General features: G+C 40.1%; 1 protein-coding gene across 5 annotated transcripts; it reads left to right on the top strand.

The window, feature by feature from the left end:
- The first annotated feature begins 67 nt into the window (after window positions 1-67).
- Window positions 68-22,435, top strand: SDF4 (stromal cell derived factor 4). 5 transcript variants are annotated; one of them, XM_087755656.1, is made up of 7 exons: window positions 68-136; window positions 2,046-2,411; window positions 11,616-11,752; window positions 12,245-12,358; window positions 16,075-16,233; window positions 17,360-17,535; window positions 19,142-22,435. In XM_087755656.1, the coding sequence occupies exons 2-7, from the start codon at window positions 2,104-2,106 to the stop codon at window positions 19,316-19,318; spliced, it is 1,071 nt and encodes a 356-aa protein (XP_087611782.1). In that variant the 5' UTR covers window positions 68-136; window positions 2,046-2,103; the 3' UTR covers window positions 19,319-22,435. The 5 variants fall into 5 exon arrangements, with proteins under 5 accessions (XP_087611782.1, XP_087611780.1, XP_087611779.1 ...); XM_087755654.1 differs by having other exon boundaries at window positions 104-252; XM_087755653.1 differs by lacking the exon at window positions 68-136 and adding an exon at window positions 340-429.
- The last annotated feature ends 148 nt before the right edge of the window (window positions 22,436-22,583 follow it).

Genomic DNA, 22,583 nt, shown 5'->3' with positions numbered 1-22,583 from the left:
GCCGCCAGGCCCCGCCCCCGGTGATTTAGGCGGGAACGGCAGGAGCCCCGCCCCCGGGGGTGGGGACGGCTTACGGCCGCCGAGAGGAGACAAAATGCCGCTGGGAACCCTCACCGCGCTTCGCCGTCCCTCAGAGGTGGTTTCATCTCTCCCTCCTGCCTTTTCCCCTTCTCCTCGGGGAAGCGCCGGCTCGGGCCGGGAGGAGGAGCGGCCCCGTCCCTGCCTACCTGCGGGGCCTCCGGCGCGGGCTCGGTGCGTGCAGCGGCCGCCGCTTCGCTCGCCGCCTGCCTTGCGGGGGAGGGGGCAGGAGGAGGGGCCGCGCCCTGCACCACCTGACCGCACACGGCGGCGCCTTGCGGCCGCCATCTTACAGCAGGGCATGCGAGGCCGGGGCGCTGCCATTTTGGTTCCGGGCTGCTTTGAGTCGGGGTGAGGGAAGCCGCGGCCGGCGCCGTTTGAGCCGGGGGAGGGCCGGCGCCGCGGCCGGCTGTGCTTCCAGCCCGGGGGAGGCTTTGGGGCACGGCGGTGCTGCCTCGTCGGGGCACGGGCGAGCACGTAGTCGTGTGAAAGTGGTCGTGTGTTAGCTAGCTAGCTGTTGTTCTGATCGTATGAGTATTGCTAGGGGCGCGTTACGTACAAAAGGCGGTATTTTCAGGGCTCCCAAGCAAAACGGATGAATGATGAGCACAAAACTGGAGATGTACGTATAGCGAGGAAAAGGGACCTGACAGGGAATTAAAAAGGTTCCTTCACGCTTGGAGGAGGTCTGCTTTGTTGTTAATTGAGGTAGGGAAGAGCACGTGAGCAAATACGTTCGACTTTTTGCGTTCCTTCTTTCCCGCGGCACGGCGACGGCAGGGCCCCGCTGCGAGGGAAAATGGCCGCCGCCGGCGGGACGGGGCGCGTCCCTGCCCTCCTCCAAGATGGCCGCCGCCCGCCCCTCACGCACGCGCTGCCTTTTGACGAAGTTCCTACGCGGCGCTGGCCCGGCCCGCTCCGCTCTCCTCCCTCCGCCCGTGCCTGCGGGGCGGGAGCGGGCCTGGGGTCCTCCGCGCCGGCTGACGCCCTTCCGTGAGGAGCCGGGAGCGGGGCGAGGGGCAGCGAGGCCTCCCCGTGGCCTGTCAGGGTTCTCAGAGGCTGCGTTTCCCCCCCCGCGCTGCAGGGAAGGGGCACTGCGGGCGGCCCGGGACTCTCGGTGAGTGCGTGTGGCCTTGCCCGGAGCGGGGTCGGGACCGCCGCTGCCTTTCGAGTCTCCGGTGGAGAGTTAGGCGTCGCCGCTCGGCCTGTGGCTCCTGCCGCGGGCTGGGCGGGTGCTCCCTGCCCAGGGCTCTGGCGGGACTGTGGGTTTTGCGCTCCTCGACGCTCTCTGTCGGGCTGCCGTCCTTTTCCCTGCCCCTGCGGTCTGCGAACTCGTATGTGGCAGCGATTTTTGTGACAGGTCTGCCCCTGGGGCTGCTTTTCCTGCCGGCTGTTTTCTCTCTGTTTCCAGCTCCGCTTCAAGTGATGGTACTTGTAATCGTATTTCCCTCACATTGCCTCTTTCCAAAAAGACCTTTATGTCTTTCAGCCTTTCTAAAGAGGTGGTCTGTTGAGATCTCAGGTAAACTGTTGTGGTATCCTGGCTGTTTCTGCAGCTTGGTGGGAAGTAAAGTGCTCGTGTTGGGGACGTTGCCACCGCTGAGCTTGGGCTGCGCATTCGGACAGTAAAGTGCTTTGTGCGCTGGGTGGACTTCTCAGTAAATGCTTGGGTTTCAGTTGTCGGGTCAGCTCATGCCATAGCACCTGAAGACAGTTTTCAGAGCAGAACTAGGCTATTTAAAGGATGTTATCTTCCGCAGTCCTCTGACAGAGGTTACAGTTGTGCTGACTGAAAACTAACACAGAATAATTTCTTCTTGTGTATTTATTATTTAACAGGCTTTTAAAATTCTTTCACAGCAAATACTTATGTGTGTGTAGGTTCTTCTGAAGTTTAGGAGATGTTTTATTAGTGACATAATATTCTAGAGTTTAATTTGCCTGTGTTTTTTCCTTTTTGTTTTTAGATCATTTAATCTGTTGACAGTAACTTAATCAGCCAATATTTTGAATAAAAAGGAAAAAATGATGTCAAGACAGGCCTTTCTCTGCAGTTTGGGATCCCTGTATTTGTCCCTTCTGTTTGTATTTCTTCTAATGGATGTTTATGCAAGGCCTGCAAATAATTCAGCCCTCAAAGAAAAGCCAGCTGACAGTAAAGATGAGAATGAGATCTTGCCCCCAGATCACTTGAATGGGGTCAAAATGGAGATGGATGGACATCTTAACAAAGAATTTCATCAAGAAGTTTTTCTAGGAAAAGAGATGGAAGAGTTTGAGGAAGATTCAGAACCCAGAAAAAATAGGAAGAAGCTCATGGTCATCTTTTCAAAGTAAGTTATGTACATTGCCAAGAGCAGTGCAGCCTCTTTCTCTGATCTTCAGAGTAAAATGTGCAGATTTTTCTGTGACGTTTAAAAATTGCAATGGTGAGGGGGAAAGCATCATACTATAAGCACTGTGTTCATGTTATTAAGGTATTGACACACCTGTATAAACCATTCTCAGGAGTGAGAATGCATGTGGTGAGAGTCACGATCAGTAAACAGGATTGGTGCTGTGGCCTAGTAAAGTTTATGACAAAACATACTGTTTCTATCTGAAAAAACCTATGTAGCCTCTCAAGGTGTGAAAATTAATAATACTTTTTCCTGGTTTCCTGGCTCAATGAATAATCAATCACACTTGTATTTTAGATCAAGGGATTAGGAAGGAAGGGCTGGATGCCCATGCAATAAATTGGGAGGGTGGGAGTTTGTTCCAGTTTTGTTCTAGCAGTAGTATGCTTTGCTCTAAGTTTGGTTTCAGTTGGTGATCTTATTTATTGTTTGGTCTTATATTCTATATGGATCTTGGTTTTGTTTCTGTTGTGACTTCTGCAAATAACTGTAGAGGAAAAACACTGAAAAGACAATAGTAAAGGCAGAAGGGAAGAAAAGGGACAGACAAACAATGGGGTAAGATTATAGTAAACAAACTAACAGTTGCTTTCTGTTCATAAAACTTTCTAGTAGATGCTAAGTGTCTAAAACTTGAGTGTTTCAAATGAAATACATGAAGGTTAAAAATAATTATGCCTAACTGCATATGCCAAGAATTCAGAAATTGACATGACAGCTTTCTTCATTAAGTTAGCAATGTTGTTAACAAAACATTTAGTTTGTCAGAATGTAGAAAATGAGAATGAAACATGAGAATAGAAAGATTAAATTTTTCTTTTGTAGCCTTTTTGAAAACTTAATCTAGCTCTTTACTGGGTGTGAAAATATTTAATTTTAGATATTAAAGCATTTTTCCTTTTATAAAGCACTTGTGCTAGATAAGGTTTGTGTCAGCTAATAAACGCAGATGTTTGGAGGCCAGTAAACATAATGGAAATGAAGATCGGTACATAATATTAGACACTAGGTGGCAGAATTGGATTTATTTGCATTTTTACAATGGAGGATTAATTTTATTAGAACTGCTTAAATTACATTGGTGCTCTTAATGCTGACAATGGTGTGGGGATGAGCATATACTTGAGATAAAATGAGAAGGCTTAACAAAGGTTGGGTTTTTTTTTCTGCAAACTTTTCATTAACAGGGGACAAAAATATCAATAATAACATTGGATTTTTTTTTCTGGTGTTCTCCTGAGTAAAGGCAGCTAAAGCAAATAGGCAAACCAGAGTGCCTTTTTGATCTAGAGTAAAATGCTTTATTACTATGTCTGCTAGTCAGACCACTCACTTCATTGGTAGGATATATACGAATATTAAGAAGGTTTCATTTTCTTTGTTGCTGTATTGGAAACATTCAACTCGCGGTTAGTAGTTTGTCATTCACAAATTGCAAACTCCGTTCATTTCTGCCTGTTTGATATGAAAGAGGTTGTCTTAGAAAGCTTCAAGCAATTCACTCAGATACTTACTTAAAATTACATTCTGCCAGATGATCAGATTAGAAATGTAGAAAAGCATTTTGAGGAATCTGGTTGCTTTCTAGACGTGCTCTTAAAGGCTGAGTGAAAAGAGAAATACTATGAACTTCTGTGAAAAGCTAGTAAGTCACGGGCTTCCAGGTGCTTTGGAAATATTTTCTTTGAAGACATAAAGAAAACACATAATGTGTTTTTAATTAATGAAAGCTGAGATTCTACAGCGTGCCAGTATGATATAAAGTAGTCAATTCAAAGCATAAATTATTGTCTAATAGGATTACTGAAAATAAAGTTGAAACATGGAAGAAAAGCTCCCCAAATCACATTTTTCTAGACCAGCAAGCTAAATGTGACTGAAAGAACAAGTGGCATTTCATAATTCTGTATTTCAGTTTCTGTAGTCACTCTTTACGGGGAAGACAAGCCTTACTTGTCTACAGAAGTGGTTTTTTAACAAGTTAACCAGTACTTCCACTTTGCCCTGTGAAACCAGGGCATGGTGCAGAAAATCCTGGGTGCATCTTTTTAGTCTTCATTCCCTGCCAAGGGTAAGTGTTCAGGTACCTTCAGGTCAAGAAAATCTGTAAGAGGAGCTTACTTGACATCCTTCATTCTCGTACTTCTCATAATTGCAAAAAAAACCCAAAAAACATTTGCTCTAGTCTCCATTTAAATAGTGTAAATTAGCCTGGAATCTGTAGATTTTCTGTTCTTTTGCTGTATGGTGTGCTTTAGCTTGCGTTGATGGGAGGGAAGGAGGAAGGATATTGAAAGCAATCAAGCGTATTTATGGTGATGCTGATTTCACTAAATCAATGGCATCGGGTACTAGAATTCAGTTCGGTGAGCCTTACTTCTAAGGGTCAGTTATCTTGTAAATTAAATTCCATGTCCTGAACAAAACTCATAAATTCAAGTACAGAAGAATGTAATGTGTGTGGCTTTCTGTCAGGGTGTTTTTTTGGTGATGAAGTTACCTCTGTGAGTTTGAAAGTTGAGTGTCCTTCTAGCATTTGCATTTTGCTGATGTTTTCAGCTACTTAGCGGCAGCTCTAGTTGTAGTTTAAAAATTAAAATCTTTGTTAGCTGAGTGCCTTACCTTGATGATCATTCATCAGGTCACAGGCTTAACTACACCTTCTGTTGACTACTACCATGTACAGAGGTTTTTTGGTTTGTTTTTTTCCCCTTGTTTAAAAGCCATGAACTTATCCTTTCCTAAAGCAGAACTCATTCACAATGCTTGTAAGTGTAGGTCTCTTAGACTTTACAGCTATGACTGTTTGTTCAGACTACACACAGGGAGTAGTTTCGGCAAGATCCATGCCTCCTTTCCTAATTTCAGGCTTGTCGCGTAGCCTAACACAGTATTAATTTCTACTGGCGTGCATTCTGTTTATGGCGGGAAGATGCTAGTAATGACAGCCGATGTTGGACAATAGCAGGTCGAATAAAGAATGAGGAGAGAGGACATTTTAAGCTTTCCTGTTCGATATCTTCAGTTTAGATTTACATCAGTCCATTGTATCGTGCCATTTTCCTGGAGGCTGGTGCACGATAGGGGATGTGATATGCCCACTCAATGCTATGCTCTTTGGCCCAGGTGTCTATGAGGTTGTTTCGGAAACGAGTCCCGTTGTCTGACAATTCTTTCTGGGGTGCCATGTCGCCATAGGACTTGCTTTTCAAGGCCCAGGATAGTGTTTGGGGCAGTGGCATGGGGCACGGGATATGTTTCCCGCCATCTGGTGGTTGCTTCCACCATTGTAAGCACATAGCGCTTGCCTTGGCGGGTTTGTGGGAGTGTGATATAATCAGTCTGCCAGGCCTCCCCATATTTATGTTTCAGCCATCGTCCTCCATACCAGAGGGGCTTGAACCGCTTGGCTTGCCTGATTGCAGCTCATGTTTCACGTTCATGGATAACCTGTGCAATAGTGTCCATGGTCAAGTCCACCCCTTGGTCACGATACAACATATTTTCTTCATATTGCTGGAGTTGGCCAGCCAGTTCTTCCACCGTTTGTCCCTCTCCGTCTTTCCAGGTCATTACTGCCACTGAGTTGGCATACAAAGATGGTGCACTCCATACAAACTTCCGCCACATGGGTCACGTGCACTTGACTTCATCTGGATCTTTGGCTAACTGCTTGTTGTCCAGGGCATCATAAATCACCTCCAGCATGGCTAATTCCCTCAGGTACTGGATACCTCTCTCCATGGTGGTCTACTTGCCTGGGTGACACATCTTCCTTAAAGGGACGCCTCTCCTTCACGCCTGACAGGAGTCACCTCCAGAGGCTGAGGGCTTGTGCCCCTTTTCCAATTGCTTTGTCAATGCCCCCTTCCCTAGAAAGGGATCCCAGCTGCTTGGCTTCCTTACCCTCTAATTCCAGGCTACTGGCCCTGTTATCCCAGCATCAGATCAGCCAGTTGACAATGTGCTCGCCTGGACGATGGCTGAAATCCTTTTGCATATATTGCAGCTCACTCAGGGATAGAGATCGGGTGGTTACCATCTTGTTTATGAGTTCTTCCTCTCCTTCCGAGGAAGAGGAGGAATCCTCCCACAGAGTTCTTCCTCCTCCTGTTCTCATGATGGCCCTGCTTTAGTGTAGTCCGCCTCCTTGCTGGCGGGACAGTATGCTTCTTCCTCCTGCTACCTCTTAGGAGGAGCTGCTTCATCCCTTTCTAAATGAGCTGACTTCAGCTTCCAATATCTCTTCTTGTGTACAGGAGCGACACAGGTACTGGCACGGGTTGGTTCTCTGGTTTGGCCGCAGTGCCTGTCGCAGGGGTTGGAGTAGCTGAGTGCCTGTTTGTTTGTTTTCCCTCTTCTCCTTGAGGGTGCTGCGTAATACCAAGCAGCGTTCTAGATACTAGTCAGGGCCCAGCACAGTGTGATAAGTTGTGCCTCTTTGGAGTAACCACAGCATTTTTATTTTTTTTCCAAGCATTTTGTCACTTCATTAGGATCCTGTAGTTGTTCAGGAGTGAAGTTCCAGGCCATTGGAGGTGAGAAGTTCTCTAAGTAGCTGCCCGTATTCTCCCACGTGCCATGCCACCCATGACCAGCCAGCCTCGGGGCAGATCTCTGGGTGATATTTTTAAAGTAGTTGTTTAACCCTAAACAAGACCTGAAACACATTCAGGAGACATACCAATAGGAACATGCTGGCTTGAACATCCCAAGGATATTAAAAATTCTCAAGAGCTGGTGTAACTAGCCTGAAGGAGAAAGGGAAGGTGAAAGAGGCGGGGAAAGCATCCCCTCCTGTCTTCTCCATAGATTGGTTCTCCGAGGGGAAAAGGTGAAGAGTGTGATTATTAATAATTTCCGAGAGATGGCGCCCGAGGTATGGAGATGACATCAATACCAAATACAAATGCCAGATCAGTCTCTTGACCAGTAATATTATCGTATCATAAAAGATGTTACACAGCACAGCAAAAAAATAATCCTCATCTATCTCCCAGAAGTGATAAACAGCACTGCAGGGAATACAGACTGCAAGTAAGGATTTACATAACACAACCATGCAAATAAATAAAACAACATTGTGACCAGCAGCTATAAACTACTATAATGGATACTTATAACAAATTTATTTTAACACGCTCTGGTCAGATCTGTTGGTATCTCAACCCTTCGAGCCCCACGTTGGGTGCCAAAAAGGACTGTCGTGGTTTAGCCCCATCTGGCAACTAGGCACCATACAGCCGCTTGCTCACCCTCCCCACCCGGTAGGAAGGGGGAGAGAATCGGAAGGGTAAAAGTAAGAAAACTTGTGGAATGAGATAAGAACAGTTTAATGATTGAAACAACATAAGATATAATAATAAATTGTAATGAAAAGGAAAGCAACGAAAACAGAAAGAGGAACAAAGCCTAGGAAAAACAAGTGATGCAGCCACCCACCGACTGATGCCCAGCCAGTCCCTGAGTAGTGATCCCTGCTCCTCGGCCCGCTCCCCCCAGTTTATACACTGAGCATGACGTCATGGTATGGAGTAGCCCTTGGGCCAGTTTGGGTCCGCTGTGCTCCCTCCCAGCTTCTTGTGCACCTCCTCGCTGGCAGAGCACGGGAAGCTGAAAAGTTCTGGACTTAGTTGGGCCTAAGCAGTGCTTATACTAAAACCTCAGTGTGTTATCACATTATTCTCATGCTTAATCCAAAACACAGCACTATGCCAGCTACTAGGCAGAAAATTAATTCTATCCCAGCAGGAACCAGGACAATTACAGATTTGTATTATTCAGTTAAAAAGCTGTTTATGCTGTATGCCTTTGGAAGGTTTTAAGTAGTGTGTGCACCCTGATTTGTGTTTTTCCTAACCTGTACATTTAAATATACCTCGAATAAATTTTGCACACCTCCTACAATGTAAAAACTTTGCTTTGGTTTCTGTTATTAAAAATTATTTTCTGGATCTGCTTTTCATTATTTGGATGAAACAGAAACCAGCTCTAAAGTGACATGCATTAGGTGCTCAAGGAAGGTGTTATCTTTAGTCCTTTAGGTAAGAACGCTGCCTTCCCGCTGCCCCTAATACCTCAGGCAGCATTGCAGTGCTGTCATTTAGGAACCTGAAAACATGACTCTGAAAACCAGAGTGGCCAGCATTTATTGATAATACTTTCAGGTGTGGACCTCTTGAAAGCTAGCCACAAAAATCTGATTTTTAATGACTTGTGGTTGAGAAACTGGGCTGAAGTGTTTAAAACCTGTTCTTCCAGGCTTGACATCTCTAGCAATGCAGCCCTTACTATAGGCTTTTGTTAAGGAAAAATTTACAGTTACCCTACAAAGTAGCATACTTGCTTGTTTCTTACTCAAAGGTAGTATTAACATCTAGGCTGTGAACAGATGATGAAATATAGTTTAAATAGTCAGTGAAGTGTTAACCTTGAACTTAGACATTATAAGGAGCTGTTATGTCTGATGCTGCCCATTACTGAAATGCATTAATACTAGTGGTGTTTATCACGCTACGTCAATTACTGTCTGGGCTGTGGTTTATCTATAATTTTCTTTGGAATGAGACAGGTAAACAATAAAGTAAGTTGCTCTCTGTAGTCTGTTTTTTAATTCAAATTTATGCTAATGGTAGTCCCAGCTTTTACAAAAACTTTCTTTGCTGTGAATTCAGGAAGTAGTACATCATATACCTAAGTTTCTACAAATTGGAGATAACACTCTAGCAGAAAACTACACTTCTTGTAGAAAAAGAGCAATGAAGATTTTTTTTTTTCATGATGTTTCGGAAATTGTCACAAGATTTCTGTACATGTATCGCCAAGGAAGGTTTGAGCAAAGTTGTAATCTGGGATGATATTCTTGCTTGGATTCATCTTGTTTTCTTGAACTTAAATTCTTTCTTGCCAGTACTTGTTCTTTGGCAATTTTTTTAAGGAGTGCATTCAAATGTACCGCTCTTCACTAACATCCTTTGAGTGTTCAGGCCTATCTGCCTCAGAAAACTGATAGCCCGTCACTGCGTTATAAAATCAGTTTTCCATGACTGACCACTATTGGGTCGTTTGGCAACATGTAATTATCTAAGCTTGTCATTATTAGTGGAAATGTTTTCAGTATTCCATTCTGAGTTCAGACAGATATCTAAGGAAGCGCAGACAGTCTTTTGTTTTTATCGCCTTAGATGGTAACCTCACAGCAGGACCATATCTTATATTCCATACAGTTGTAAATATTCCTCTCAAATGCAGAAGTGCTGTTTATGGACACTGAAAGGATTTCAGCTCACCTTGTACAGTGGATGCCTGCTATTTCATGGAAATCTGAGTCATTAGAGACTTCTTGTGAACTGTGGTAGCAGAACAAAGGTGTACTTTCATGAGCTAGAGGAGCAAGAAATGGGATGTTTGTTACCTTTCTCCCTAGTTACAATGTGATTGAGATGGAAAGTACAGCTTAGAAGTAATAAGTTTGATAGCTTTGATCTAAGGAAACTGGAACGTTAAATGTTTGAGGGGGAAATGCTTTGTTTTCCCTTCTCATTTTTGATAGTACCTATTCCATATCAAAGCCCACATTTGCTCACCTGGTAAGTGCAAGGTGGCACGAGTGGAACGTGACCATTTTACTGGTCTTGCCATTGATACTGAAAAGTCGCTAATACTGAGCCTGTGCATATATATGTGGAAAGATGTGATACAATATTTAAAACCACTAATACTGCATTTGTTAATACAGCTAAGTGTTGTAGAAGATGAGGTGCTAGGGTTGTTATTTGGCTTAAGCCTTTAACATTTAGTTGACATTTAAAGGCAGATCACATATTTAATAACTTGAGTTTCAATGATAACACTTCAGTACTGTTAAGACAGTGATATAAACAGATAAAAAAGCCAGAGTCAAGCTGGGGGTTTTTGTTGTGTTTTTCTTTGTTTTTCTTTTTTTTTTTTTTAATTGAACAAGAGTGGGTTTGGTATGCTTTAAATAGAACCTTGCCTCCTAAATGTTAGTGCTGTCTTTTCAGTTTTAAATATTGTTATATCTTTTTTGAGTAAATGCTTAATGATATGCTCAAGAAAACCTTAAAGTGGCATGTTATTGTTTATGTATTTGTTCTTCAACTGTAATTTTTATATTAACATCTTTTTAAAGAAATAAACATTAATGGAATTGATGGTATGGCAGTGTATCTTAATACAATAAAGCAGTATTGGTAGTACATTAAAGAGAATGGTGGATTGTCAGATTGGACGTTTACTTATAATTTTAGTCAGGTAGAAAAAGTTTAGTTCTGTAGCTCAGTAGCTCAATAGCACTGAGTACAAGCATATCCTTTGACAAAGCAAAGTGAGCCTGATAACTCAGCAACCTAACGGAGAACAAATGTACGTGCAGAACTTTTACATGTATTAAGAATTAAAAACTATCAGCTGTTATGTTACCAGAGATCAAGGTATAATAGAGGAAAGCTGGTTTGTTTGGTTTTTTCCACTTACAAGTACTACAGTCAAAGCATTAAATAGTTTGAAAGTCCTTGCACCAAGGTTATTCACATTATATTTTCATTGTTTTTAATGGTCACGACAGTTATGATGTGATCTAGGCAGACACAGGGAGGCAGCTCATCAGTAAACTTCAGAGATCTTGGAAGATCAAGGTAAAAAGGATTTAGATAAATTGAGAGGGAGTTAATGGTTTGAGAGAATGTTGGAGATGAAATTTTTCAAAGTAGTGAAAGTCTGCAGCAGCTGGCAGCTGACAATTCTGAACCGATAGGAAATGAGCTAATATGCCATGAGTCATGTATTTGTGATTTCTTCTGCTTTAAAAAGTTACTCAAAAACATAATATTGAAATGGATTAACTTACAGCAAAGTGAAGTATGGCTGAATGTTTTTCACTGAGTAGTAACCTAGGAGTTGTAGTTACTTTAACTATGAAATAAATGGCTAACTTGCTACTTGTTTACTCTGTAGTTCAAAGAATGTACAACTTCTCAGAGAGGGTTATAAATCTGCTCTTCTGTAGCAACCTGTGTTTGTTATTGTTGAATAAAGTAATTAATTTAGAATCTAAAAATATACCACACCTCCCCCTCCCATCCCCAAATCTAAATCTTGTTTGCTATTCATCTGTAGGGTGGATATAAATAATGATAAAAAGATAGGTGCAAAAGAGATGCAGCGCTGGATCATGGAAAAGACAGATGAACATTTCCAGGAAGCTGTGGAAGAGAATAAAATGCACTTCCGAGCTGTGGACCCTGATGGTGATGGTAAGATGAATGATTCCTCCATCTCCTGATGACATCTTAAGTCAGTTGCTAGTAGCCAAACCTACTGGCTGCTCTTCAGATGTGCTGTGACAAAATCCAAGTTCCTTTGGATGGCATGTAACCACAACAGTTTTGATCCATACAGAAGACCATAGAGCAAAGTAGTAATGTGCTCCAGTCAACATTGTAGTTCTGTGTTGACTGCTACGTTATGTCACTTGCGGTCACAGGAAATTGTAACAAGTTAAGTGGCTCTTCCAGGGATGGGGTGAGGAGGGTGACATAAATAGGTTATTTTCACAAGGCCTGTCTGGTCTAAAGAAACATAAAAGTGAATCAGGTGATAGTTTTCATGTTGCCATTCATAAACTTAGTGTGGTGGTTATAGTGATGAAGCAAAAGATTTTAGCACATGTTGTTTTAAGTAATGAGACCAAAAGTTCATCATTTAAGCATACTGTGACATGTCTGAGATGTGGCTCTTTCTTACAGGCCATGTGTCTTGGGATGAATATAAAATTAAATTTTTGGCAAGTAAGGGCTTTAATGAAAAAGAGATTGCAGAGAAGATAAGAAACAATGAAGAGTTGAAAATAGATGAAGAAAGTAAGTGCAGACCGTTGGTGTGTGTCGGTTTTTCTCTTACTTCCGTAAAACTTGAATGTCAAAACTGTTCTTAATATAAGATGAATGTTTTAGTTGTTCTTCTGCTTCTACATAAATGTAGAATGTGTAAGTTATAAGACAGAAATACTAGATTTCTTTCCAACTCAAATCTGCCTTCCCAACACTCTTTGATGTACATATTTAACACTGAAAAATCTTGGTTGCTTATTCGTTACTGCCTGTTGAATAGTTTTCAGTTACGTATGTTTAACAGTCTGCTAAAATTTGTCTGACCTGTGTTGTCTGTGGAGCATTGTATTGTTAATGCGGGAACCAGGTCCCTGTTGCTCCAAACGAAAGGGAGCTGCTATACGCAATTCCTGTTCTAAAATTGAGGAGGGGTGTATGTGCTGCCAAACGGTGGTGTATTTAAATAGGCACATGCTTAGGCACTGTAAAGCATACTGGAAGTTAATAGCAGAAGGTTGCCTAACAATTGTTTCATGTTTCATCTAAGTTCTCTATAGAGACAGATGGATTCTTTAGGTTAGTGAGATTGATCATTTCTCCTTATTACTTTTGAAACTTTCATTTGAATCTGGCTTGGTATAAACGTGGCAACTCTTAACAGAGTAATCTCCCTGCTTCCCCCCCATCTAAAAGTGTTTAAATTTACTGTTAAGTAAAACACAAAGCCTTAGTCTTTCCTTGCAGGAATTAGTCATTTAAAAATGGGTTATGTTATATTTTCCATTTCAAAAAGCAACTAAAATGCAAATGGACCTTTGAATTTTATGGCAGGGAAAACACCTGTGCAGCATGTTCTATGGCAGTGTGGTTAACTGCAGTTTACAGGAATGCTCATCAGATAAAAGATTTGCTGAATAAGGGAAGTGTGTGCATAATCATTTTTCTACCTAGGTAGCAAGCCTTGTTTGGGAAAATCAAATTAGTTATCTACCGCTTCCTGAGGATGATAGACAAAACTTATTTTCATACTCTAGTGCAGTGTAAAAGTACTCTCTTTCGGTCCGTATAATAAAAAATAACGGAATGTGTGGATCTTAAGACATGTTCTGAGTCTTGCACAGAAGCATGCTACAGTTTGGATGCCAGGCCAAAACTAGGGACACAACTTTATTTAACGTATGCAGATAACAACAGTTTCAACTGATGACTGGCAGCTGAGTTTCATTTAAGACTAAGAAAGATAGGCAAAGGGAGATTGCCTTGTGACTTCTAACATTTTGGGTTGGCTACACTGGAAAACCATAAGCAAGTGATTTGATTATTTTGTGTTTACTTGTGTCCTTGATACAACTAAAATGTGCTATGTACGAACTTGCCCTAAGATTCATATTAGGACTCTGAAGGATTTCTTTACTTTTCACAAAAAAACATTCACTGAATACTTAACTCTTAATTGCAACCAGCAGTTAAAAAACGTAGATGTGACCGTTGTGTGTGGTTTGTTTTTTGGGTTTTTTTTTTCCCTCTTGTAACTCAGCAACCAAAAGCAGGCAGGAGCTATTTAAGATAGTTTATCAAATTAAAAAGAAAAGTTTATTATCTGAAGACTGTAGTCTTTCAGAGTGTTTTTAAAACTTGTGCACAGCTGATGCTTCAGGTTTGAGTTTGTTAGTGTATTTTGCAGATAGCAGGGTGTGCTGCAGGCAATATTTTTTCCAGTGTGTCATTTAGAAAATGCCTACAGCAGAAAAAGAATACTCTATACAGGTATTTTTTTTCCTGTTTGGTTATGTTCAGGACCAGAAGGTGCACACAATATTCATGTTGTGTGTTGCAGGGTGGTTTTTTCTTCAAATCAGATGCATGGTTTTAGCGGAAACTCACGTACAAATTATGATTCTCAGTTGAGTTCAGGAAAATTTCACTTAAAAAGTGCTTGTCTGCACGGTGTAAGATGAAACGAAAGAAGAGGAAATGTAAAGTGATTTTAGTGCTGATGTATCTCTTCGTACACGTGTACTTCAAATTGCATTTGCTCCTTGCAGCAAAAACATTTCCCTTTATTAAATTGTAGTGATAACTAAACATATGCAGGTTTACGTCTGAAGTCAGAATACTTTCTGATATAGAATAGACAGGGTAGCTAAAGGGAGTAATAAGTACGTGTATCCTTAAGCAACTGAAAACTAAATGCATTTCTTGGTGCTTAGCTCAGCATCTGTTCTTGATGTTTCCAAACTTTCTTTTGTAGAGCTACCATCTTAAATATTTCATAGTTCCAACAAATTACATTTTTAGGCTGAAATACTGGATGATGTATCTGAGTCTAAGGATATAAGTTCTCGCTGGGTGGGCGATTCTTTTAAATTCGGAGACTTTGACAAGGTAAAGGAAGAAGGGAGGAGCAGAGGCAGGGCAGAAGTCTCTTCATAGCTTTCCTACTCCTCTGCTTCATGGCTTTGCTTATAGTGCCTTTTCAGTTAGATGCTTTGTAAAGAACAGCTGTCCATTGAAATGTATTGTTGATTGCGTAAAAACTAGGCTTTGATTTTTCTTTTTTTATAATCTGTTTAATACAATTCTTAAGCTTAATTCATCTGTGTAGTTTTGTGGAGGGTGAGGGTGCTATCTGAAATTGTGGTGTGGCTGGAGAAAAAAAAACATCTGCACTTAAAATTATGTGCAGTATGCATAATTCGGTCGTCACTTTGTGATAGATCACTGTACCATTTTGTTAACTCAAATCCTGTGAGCATGAACATACCTAAAAAGAGTTCAAAAGAGTAATATAACTGATTTTGGTTTAGATAATGTTGTATTAAGAAACGTCAAGTTGAAATAAGAAAAGTTGAGTGTTGTAACGTTGTAGTAATAAAATGCATCCCTTTGGTCATGCTTGGAACCGCTGTATTGGCAAAGAATATTTTCTTGCCTGTGGTAGACTTAACAAGTGCTGCAGAGTAGAATAAACATCTGTAGTGCTATTAGCCAAAGCACTAGTACAATGGTGCTTCGCAGATCAGAAGCATCTTTCTAGATTTAATGATAGTCATGTTATTTGGTCTTAGAAGAAAACACGCTAAATGTTAAAGGATTTGTTGTTCTGTGGTTATTATTTGGGTAGGAAAAGAATGGGTTGACATCTTCCTTTCTTGTAGATATTAACTTGGTGTGCGATGTCACAAGTGCAATACATGGAGATATAGTGAACCTGAAGAATATTTTGAATTTGAAGAATGTTTTGGCTATTTCAATGTGTGGGACAGTTTGAAGTAGAAAACAAAAATGATTCAGAAGAAAGGTACTACTGGTATTCGGGCAGGTGAAAGATTTCTGTTGGTAGTAGGCTTCAAAATATGAAAATAAGAAATGAGAACAACAAGTACTGATGAAAGTCGGATTATTCATACATCCGCCCAGCAGCAGCTAGCAGTACTGACAGGACAATACTTTTCACTTGGTACATTGAAGTTTTGATATAGGTGTAGCTAAATTTTTATTTTCATCTCCTAATTTCGGTTCAGTTGTTTGGTTAAAGGATCTTTCCTAGTGTTTCAGCACAAGCTGGACTAAACTAATTGCGCTTTGTTTCCCCTCAGCACCCACTTTCCCTGGGAGTTGAACTGTAAAATAATGGGTTCATAGGTCATCCTTGTTTAAACAATTGAGTAACCAGGGAAGGTATATTTTAAGAACTTTTAATAGATTGAGCATGATAGCTTAAATCTTTTTCTTAAAATTTCTAGCACAGGAAGTTTTAGATAACCTGAAGGATCGGTGGTACCAAGCTGACAACCCACCTCCTGATCTGTTGTTGAATGAAGAAGAATTCTTGTCCTTTCTTCATCCAGAGCATAGTAGGGGAATGCTGAAGTTCATGGTGAAAGAAATCATCCGAGATTTGGGTATGCCATTTTAAAACATGTTTCTTGGGAGTTGTTTACTTGTCTACCCAATGAAATGGTTTGCATTGTTAGGTCATTGCATTGTCATGGGTCAATCTGAAATTTTGGCCCATCTTGTTTGTTCTACACATCTTATAATGTGATGAGTAACAAAACCAAACTGTTAGCACAAATGCTGGCATCTCTATGGAGTTGTCTCTGCATCTCTCAAGACTAAATTTAGTCTCTGGTTGTTAAAGAACAGCACAACATTTTATGTTAGAAAGATATTCTGAGTACTTCATACAACGAAGATCAGCTGACACTACTTCGCACAAGTGCTGGTGCATTGTAGGGTCGCTGTAGCAATAGTAGAAAAGGTTTGATGAATAGTAAAATATTATAAAATATATTCACATGCATGTTCTGTGAAAAGGGCATTAATTGCTTCGTACTTCCCCAGTACAGCGACCATGTAAGAATTGTGACGTATGGTCATGAAAGTGGAAATAAATGGTTGAGGTTTCTAAGAAATTTCTTTTTTTAAATTCGTAAGTATTGGCACACTTTTTTTTTTCTATTGAGTCAATAGTGATGCATATTTAAAACTGCTAGAACACCTGGATTGAAAAAAAAAAAAAAGAGAACTATGACTTTGCTAGTTGTTAGCTTAATAAATATGAAGAGTTTCCAGTGATACCTGAGTGTGTGACACGCACAGACAGAACAACTCCAGTATGGAGTATGACTGTTAATTTACCTGAATGCTAATACAAGGGGAGACTGGATACAGCTGTAAGAAAATTTCTGTTGCAGTAGATTGTTGAAAAAATAAACAACGATTAAAAAAAAAAAAGCCCAGCTTGCCACCTGGTGTGTCCTTCAGGATGAGTGAAATTCTTTTTGTTTAGTATATTGATGAGTGTATGTTTTTTAGCCTTCTAAAACGTTGTTTGTGTACTATAATACAGAGGGTTTTTTGCTAACCAAAGATATAAATGGTAACTCTTCTTCTCTGTTAGGGTCAGGATTGTGGACTGCTGAAACCGGGCAGACTGTAGCAGTGACCTCTCTGACATGAAAGAATTTCTCATTTTTAATAGGCATTAAGCAGATACTTTTCAGTTATTATGTACTTCTGTTGTAGATCAAGACGGAGATAAGAAACTTACCCTTTCAGAGTTCATTTCATTACCTGTTGGTACTGTAGAGAACCAGCAAGCTCAAGATATTGATGATGACTGGGTAAAAGACAGAAGGAAGGAATTTGAGGAGGTCATTGATGCGAACCATGATGGTATTGTCACAATGGAAGAGCTGGAGGTAAGACTTCCTCAAATAGTTAGTTCTAGTGTTTTTAAAACTAATAGTTGTTTTTTAAATATAGGATTGAAACTGCTTTGGAGAATATGAAGTCCAAAAATACTTGAATTAACAGTACGGTGTGAGTGTTGACTACAAAACTTTGGATTATAGTATTGTTTTATAGCGCTTGCAGATAGTGTTATGCTTTTTGTTAAAGAGGAGGGGGAGTTTTCCTAGCATAACCGTTGTTCAGAGGTATGCCTTTAGGGTTTTTTGTCACATAGACACTTGTATGGATATGGAGTGCATGAAAGCAAGTCACAGACTTCATTAGGTGCACTGGTTGATGGGACAGTGAGTCATGCTTTCAGTTGCAGAAGGAGTAACTGGCAACCTATATATTCATTTAAAAAAAAAAAAAAACACAAACAAAAAAAACCCAAAAATACCCAACGACCAACAAACCCTGGGGCCCCAGTAGCCTAGAAAATAGCAGAGGTCTCTTATCTTTCAGAGTGTTTTTCTTTTTTAAAAAAACAAATTATTGTTATCAAGTGTGGATTCTAGTTTGTGGCCTTTTTGGACTTTGGTTTGCAGCAGCAAGGCTTTCTTCTAATAATTCTGTCTGCAGAAGAGTCTACCAAACAACATGAAATATTTTGCACCCTATAGTTTTGGCAGCTTTGTGGCCAATGGAAGAGGCTCATGGCTCGTTTCTGGCTTTTTTTTCCTTTCTGGGTGTAAGAATGTACTTTGACTAGCAGAATTCAACCTGCAGCACATGCAGTGTGAAAGGACAACCTCTAAAATGTTGGTCTTCTCCCCGAGACACAATGAATGTTAAAGTTCCTAAACTTCTCAGTATGCAAATATGTGGATATGAACGTTAGTGGTAGTATGGTTAAACAATTATATTGTGACATAGACAATGTTAATAGCCTTTTTACTGAGATTTTTCTTTTAAAAATAGCTGTTTTATCTGTGAAGTCTTTATACATATACACAAATAGATGCACGCACATGTATGTCACATCTTCTGGGAAGAATTGAAGATAATATTGAGTCTTCTATGTCATGAACTAAAGTGCACTGCTTGGAAACTTTTAATCTAGTTCAAGTTAGGTGAAGAAGCAAAATGCTTTGTTTCTGAGACTTGTGACCTCTGTAATGTCTGCCTGGTGGTTTAAAATGGATCAAGAAAGTTCAAAACTGAACATGTTCTAAAAAGATTATACCCAGAAAATTTAGGTCATACAGATCAATAGTGTGCCGCTTTTTAATCTTGAATTGATATTTCTTCACAAAACCCACCAGATTTGATAGTGAGTTTAGTTTGCAACCAAAATGTCAAAAATATTTTTTTTTTGTAGACACTGGCATAAGCTGAGAAAATCTGGATTTCTGCTAGAACAGCCAAGGAAGCAGTGAACGGAAAAATAGCTAGGAGATAGATGTAAGCCTGCTAAAAAGATGTGCTCACACCTTTTTCCGTGACTTATGTTCATTTTGGGATGGCTTATGTTGGTCTCATAATTGCTGAAGCTTACATAGAGCTAAGGATCGTAATTCTGATGTGTGGAAATGTGTGCTTAGTGATTGAAAATTATTTTCTTTCTTGTTTTAGGAATATATGGATCCTATGAATGAATACAATGCCCTAAATGAAGCGAAGCAAATGATAGCAGTAGCAGATGAAAATCAAAACCATCACTTAGAGCTGGAGGAGATCCTGAAATATAGCGAATACTTCACAGGCAGCAAGCTTATGGACTATGCACGTAACGTCCATGAGGAGTTCTGATCCTGCTCACTTTTCCAGAGCTCTGAAGCACTTTCTTGCTTTCAAAAAAAAACAAAAGAAAAAAAAAATCTAACCCCCAAACAGACAGAAAGTTACTTTGCTGCTATCTGTGTTATATGCCTATGGTGTGTTGTCCTAGACGTAAAAAAACCTTGCGTCCATACATAGATCTACAGCTCTGTTGCCTTCGGTATGAAGGAAACAAAAGGTCTGTAAATAATGGGGCAGATACTGGACTACATCAGTTCGCCCTGGGTTGTACAGTTAATCCGGCTGAAGTTTCAGCTCCTTTGGCTAATCATATTTGGTGGAGGCTTCTTAAATATTTAACTCTTCTTGTTGCCCTCATAGCTGCTGATCCATGGAAATCACAAATAACACTGAAAGATGTTGGCTTTTGTAAAGGGGACTGTGGTTCAAATACATGTGTTCTGACCTCACGAGAATATCCGTACACAGACCGATTGGCTAATCTTCTGGTATTTTTCTCAATGCATCTCAGCCTGCTTATGTATTGTTGAGAATTTAATACAAGTTCTCCCTCCATCGCTGAACTATCTTTAGGAGCTGTGGGGAAGAACTTATTTTAAATGTTACTGAGAAACTTCCCTGCCTCTACTTTAAAAAGAAAACTGGTTATAGTGTGACAGGTTTTGTGTTTGCAACTGCACTGGGAATGTGAGAGACTTGAGATTGCTTAGGTCTTAAAAAATCAAATTTTGTTCTAAAATGAAACAATGGGAACGGTTTCTTTGTGGACTTAAAGATGTTGGACAGAGCAATGGGATTCACCTATGTGTATGATTACTACTTAACTAAAATTCATTGTTAAAACTAGTATAATTACTTGCCTCTGTGCAAATAATGATGTTGATGAATTCATGAATGGTGAAGCTGGGGGAAATACAAGCTTTGCTTTTGAACTACTTTTGCCAGAGCAACGTACAGTCAGCACTTGGGAAGCTTTTTAGTCAGTCTGGTTTTGGGTAATCTCTGAAAGCATCTTGCAACACAAGGGTCATATCCACTACTGTCTAAAATAGAAAATTTATTTTTATTCTGGTTCCATCTTTACTGTAAAAAACCCTCTTTCTGAAGGGTTGCTTGAAAATCCAAGTGAGATGTTATATTTGATTAAATTTATTCTCTTAATATAATGTAAATATAAGTATTGCTGTCTGTTTCTGTTTCAGTATTCCCTCTCTCTCTTGTTAAATGGCTTGTATCAGAGTCTTTTTATATACATATACCTTTTTTCATTAAATATTTTTCTCCCTGCTTTGGAAATGTTGCTGTTTTTAGGTTTGCCAGCGAGTGGGAAAAATTGAAACTCTTCAGAAGACAGACAAATTAAAATATGACTTTGAAAGAGCTGTAAGAAAGGGATAAATTCAGTTGATAATCTTGGGTTAAAATGAGCTTAGGATGTTTGCCACATTAGTCAGTCCCCACTCCCTTCCACTCCCCTGCCAATGCCCCTCATGTACTTGATTGCAGGGTAGTGAGATTTTAATATGGCTAGAATCTGGAGATGTTCAAAACAAAATCCTGTGTCTGAAAATGTGGTGCTTAGCAGAAGTCATAGATGCGGCTCTGTTAGATTGATTGGCAACAGGTCTAGGTTTGGCTTTGCTGTTGTTTTATCTAAGGCTTCATAAATATGCAATGACCTGTGCCTTGAACTAACACAAAAGTATACATGTAAACATACGGTTTTGCAATGTGGTTGTTCTCAGTCTAGTTAAGACAAAAGTTTTAGCAGTATTAGTTGATAATTGTGTAAATGTCCTGACTGCATTCTTGTATTATACTCTAGTTGTTAGCACAGTTCAGTTATTTAGATATCATTTTAGTGGACAAGTTCCGTCCTGTCACACCTGATGGTCAGAAAGCAAGTGCTAGTTTGTAGAGGAGCTTGAAAATGATGAAATGAGTAGCTGAAATATGATGATGAAATTTGGAACTTTATCTGTCAATAGAGGCAAAGATTATGCATATACAGTCTTAGTTTAATCTTCTGATAATGTCAGCATGGAATCCCTTGAAAAATACAAGGTAACGCAGTATTTAGCTAGCAACTGCAAAAATGTTAAAGTATGTGGTGGTGTTGCAGTATTTGCCACGCACCTGATAAATCTGAAACTTGAGGAACAACTGTGAAAAATCTATTTTTAACGTATGCGTGGAGTTCTGCACCCTAATGTGTTTTGTTTTTCTCTGCCAGAAATCAGGATCACATGTTAACTAACAGCTGTAAGGATAAAGTGGACTGCATGGTGAGATTTGGAGGTACATGAGATTATTCCTGTAGTGGAATTTTAGAAGTTCAAACTATTCTAGTTTGTCCATAGAATTATTTATTTTTTAAAATTCTACAAGTATTTTATATGCACTCAGTCTTTCTCAGGATTCTTGTAGGTCCTTTCCCATAGGGGTACCCTTACTTGCCTGTAATCCCTAAGGAATCTAGTGACTTTTTCTTTAAAGTCTTTTATTAAGCCCTTGTTTTGAGTTCCAGTTTTGTGGTTTTTTTTTTTTTTTTTCCATGTATACAAGCAATCTGCCTACTGTTAACAGGACTTGGTATCTGAGTGCTACTATCCCATGGACATATTTCATTCTTCTAGAACTCAACAGCTTTCATAGAATCTAGAAGAAGCATCTATAGTAAAAAATGATACATGTATATTAAATAGAAGCAGAACAGGGTCTTATTTCTGACCCATAGCATGGCTCAACTCACCACTCTGGAGCTCTTCTCTCCTACTACAAGCAGAGTAGCTGCGTCCAGGCCATTTTTTGGGAGCAGCCTGTGGCACATGTGATCCGCACGGCAATGCCAAGCAGCATTTGGGAGAGGTTGATTTGCATTGGTAAAAATCCAGCCAAGGAGCGTGCTAGATGTGAAATGCTATGGGATAGTCACTGTGTTCTCTCCCTGTTTTATTTATTTGCATAATATGGCCACGTAAAGGAATCTGGCAATATCAAGCCTGGTAACACTTAAGGATGCCGTACATAAAAGCTGAATTCTCACGATGGTATGTGAAGTTTGTGTGCTAACTGCTTTTATTAAATGAGCATTTAATTTGTATTAAAGTATCCTTAACAAAAGTATCAACGCTTCATCATCACTGCTCTAGTAATTTGGGAGTTTACAGTTTAAATGTATATAGCAGAATTTTAACCATACCTTGTTTGTGAACATCATAGGAGTTTGCATTTTCAGTTTCTTACTGAATAATAATTGACTATTGAATAGGTA

The sequence above is a fragment of the Nipponia nippon genome, unplaced genomic scaffold (genome assembly GCF_047370975.1).
Source record: "Nipponia nippon isolate SJK-2023a ecotype South Korea unplaced genomic scaffold, ASM4737097v1 scaffold_19, whole genome shotgun sequence".
NCBI classification, from domain to species: Eukaryota; Metazoa; Chordata; class Aves; order Pelecaniformes; family Threskiornithidae; genus Nipponia; species Nipponia nippon.
The sequence above is the reverse complement of the archived record's forward strand: the minus strand, read 5'-3'. Positions and strand labels throughout refer to the sequence as shown.

Coding starts and splice junctions, on each gene's coding strand:
- SDF4 (XM_087755656.1), top strand. CDS start 2,104: ATGATGTCAAGACAGGCCTTTCTCTGCAGTTTGGGATCCCTGTATTTG. Junction 12,359..16,074: donor GTTGAAAATAGATGAAGAAA/GTAAGTGCAGAC, acceptor TAAAATTTCTAG/CACAGGAAGTTTTAGATAAC. Junction 16,234..17,359: donor AGAAATCATCCGAGATTTGG/GTATGCCATTTT, acceptor CTTCTGTTGTAG/ATCAAGACGGAGATAAGAAA.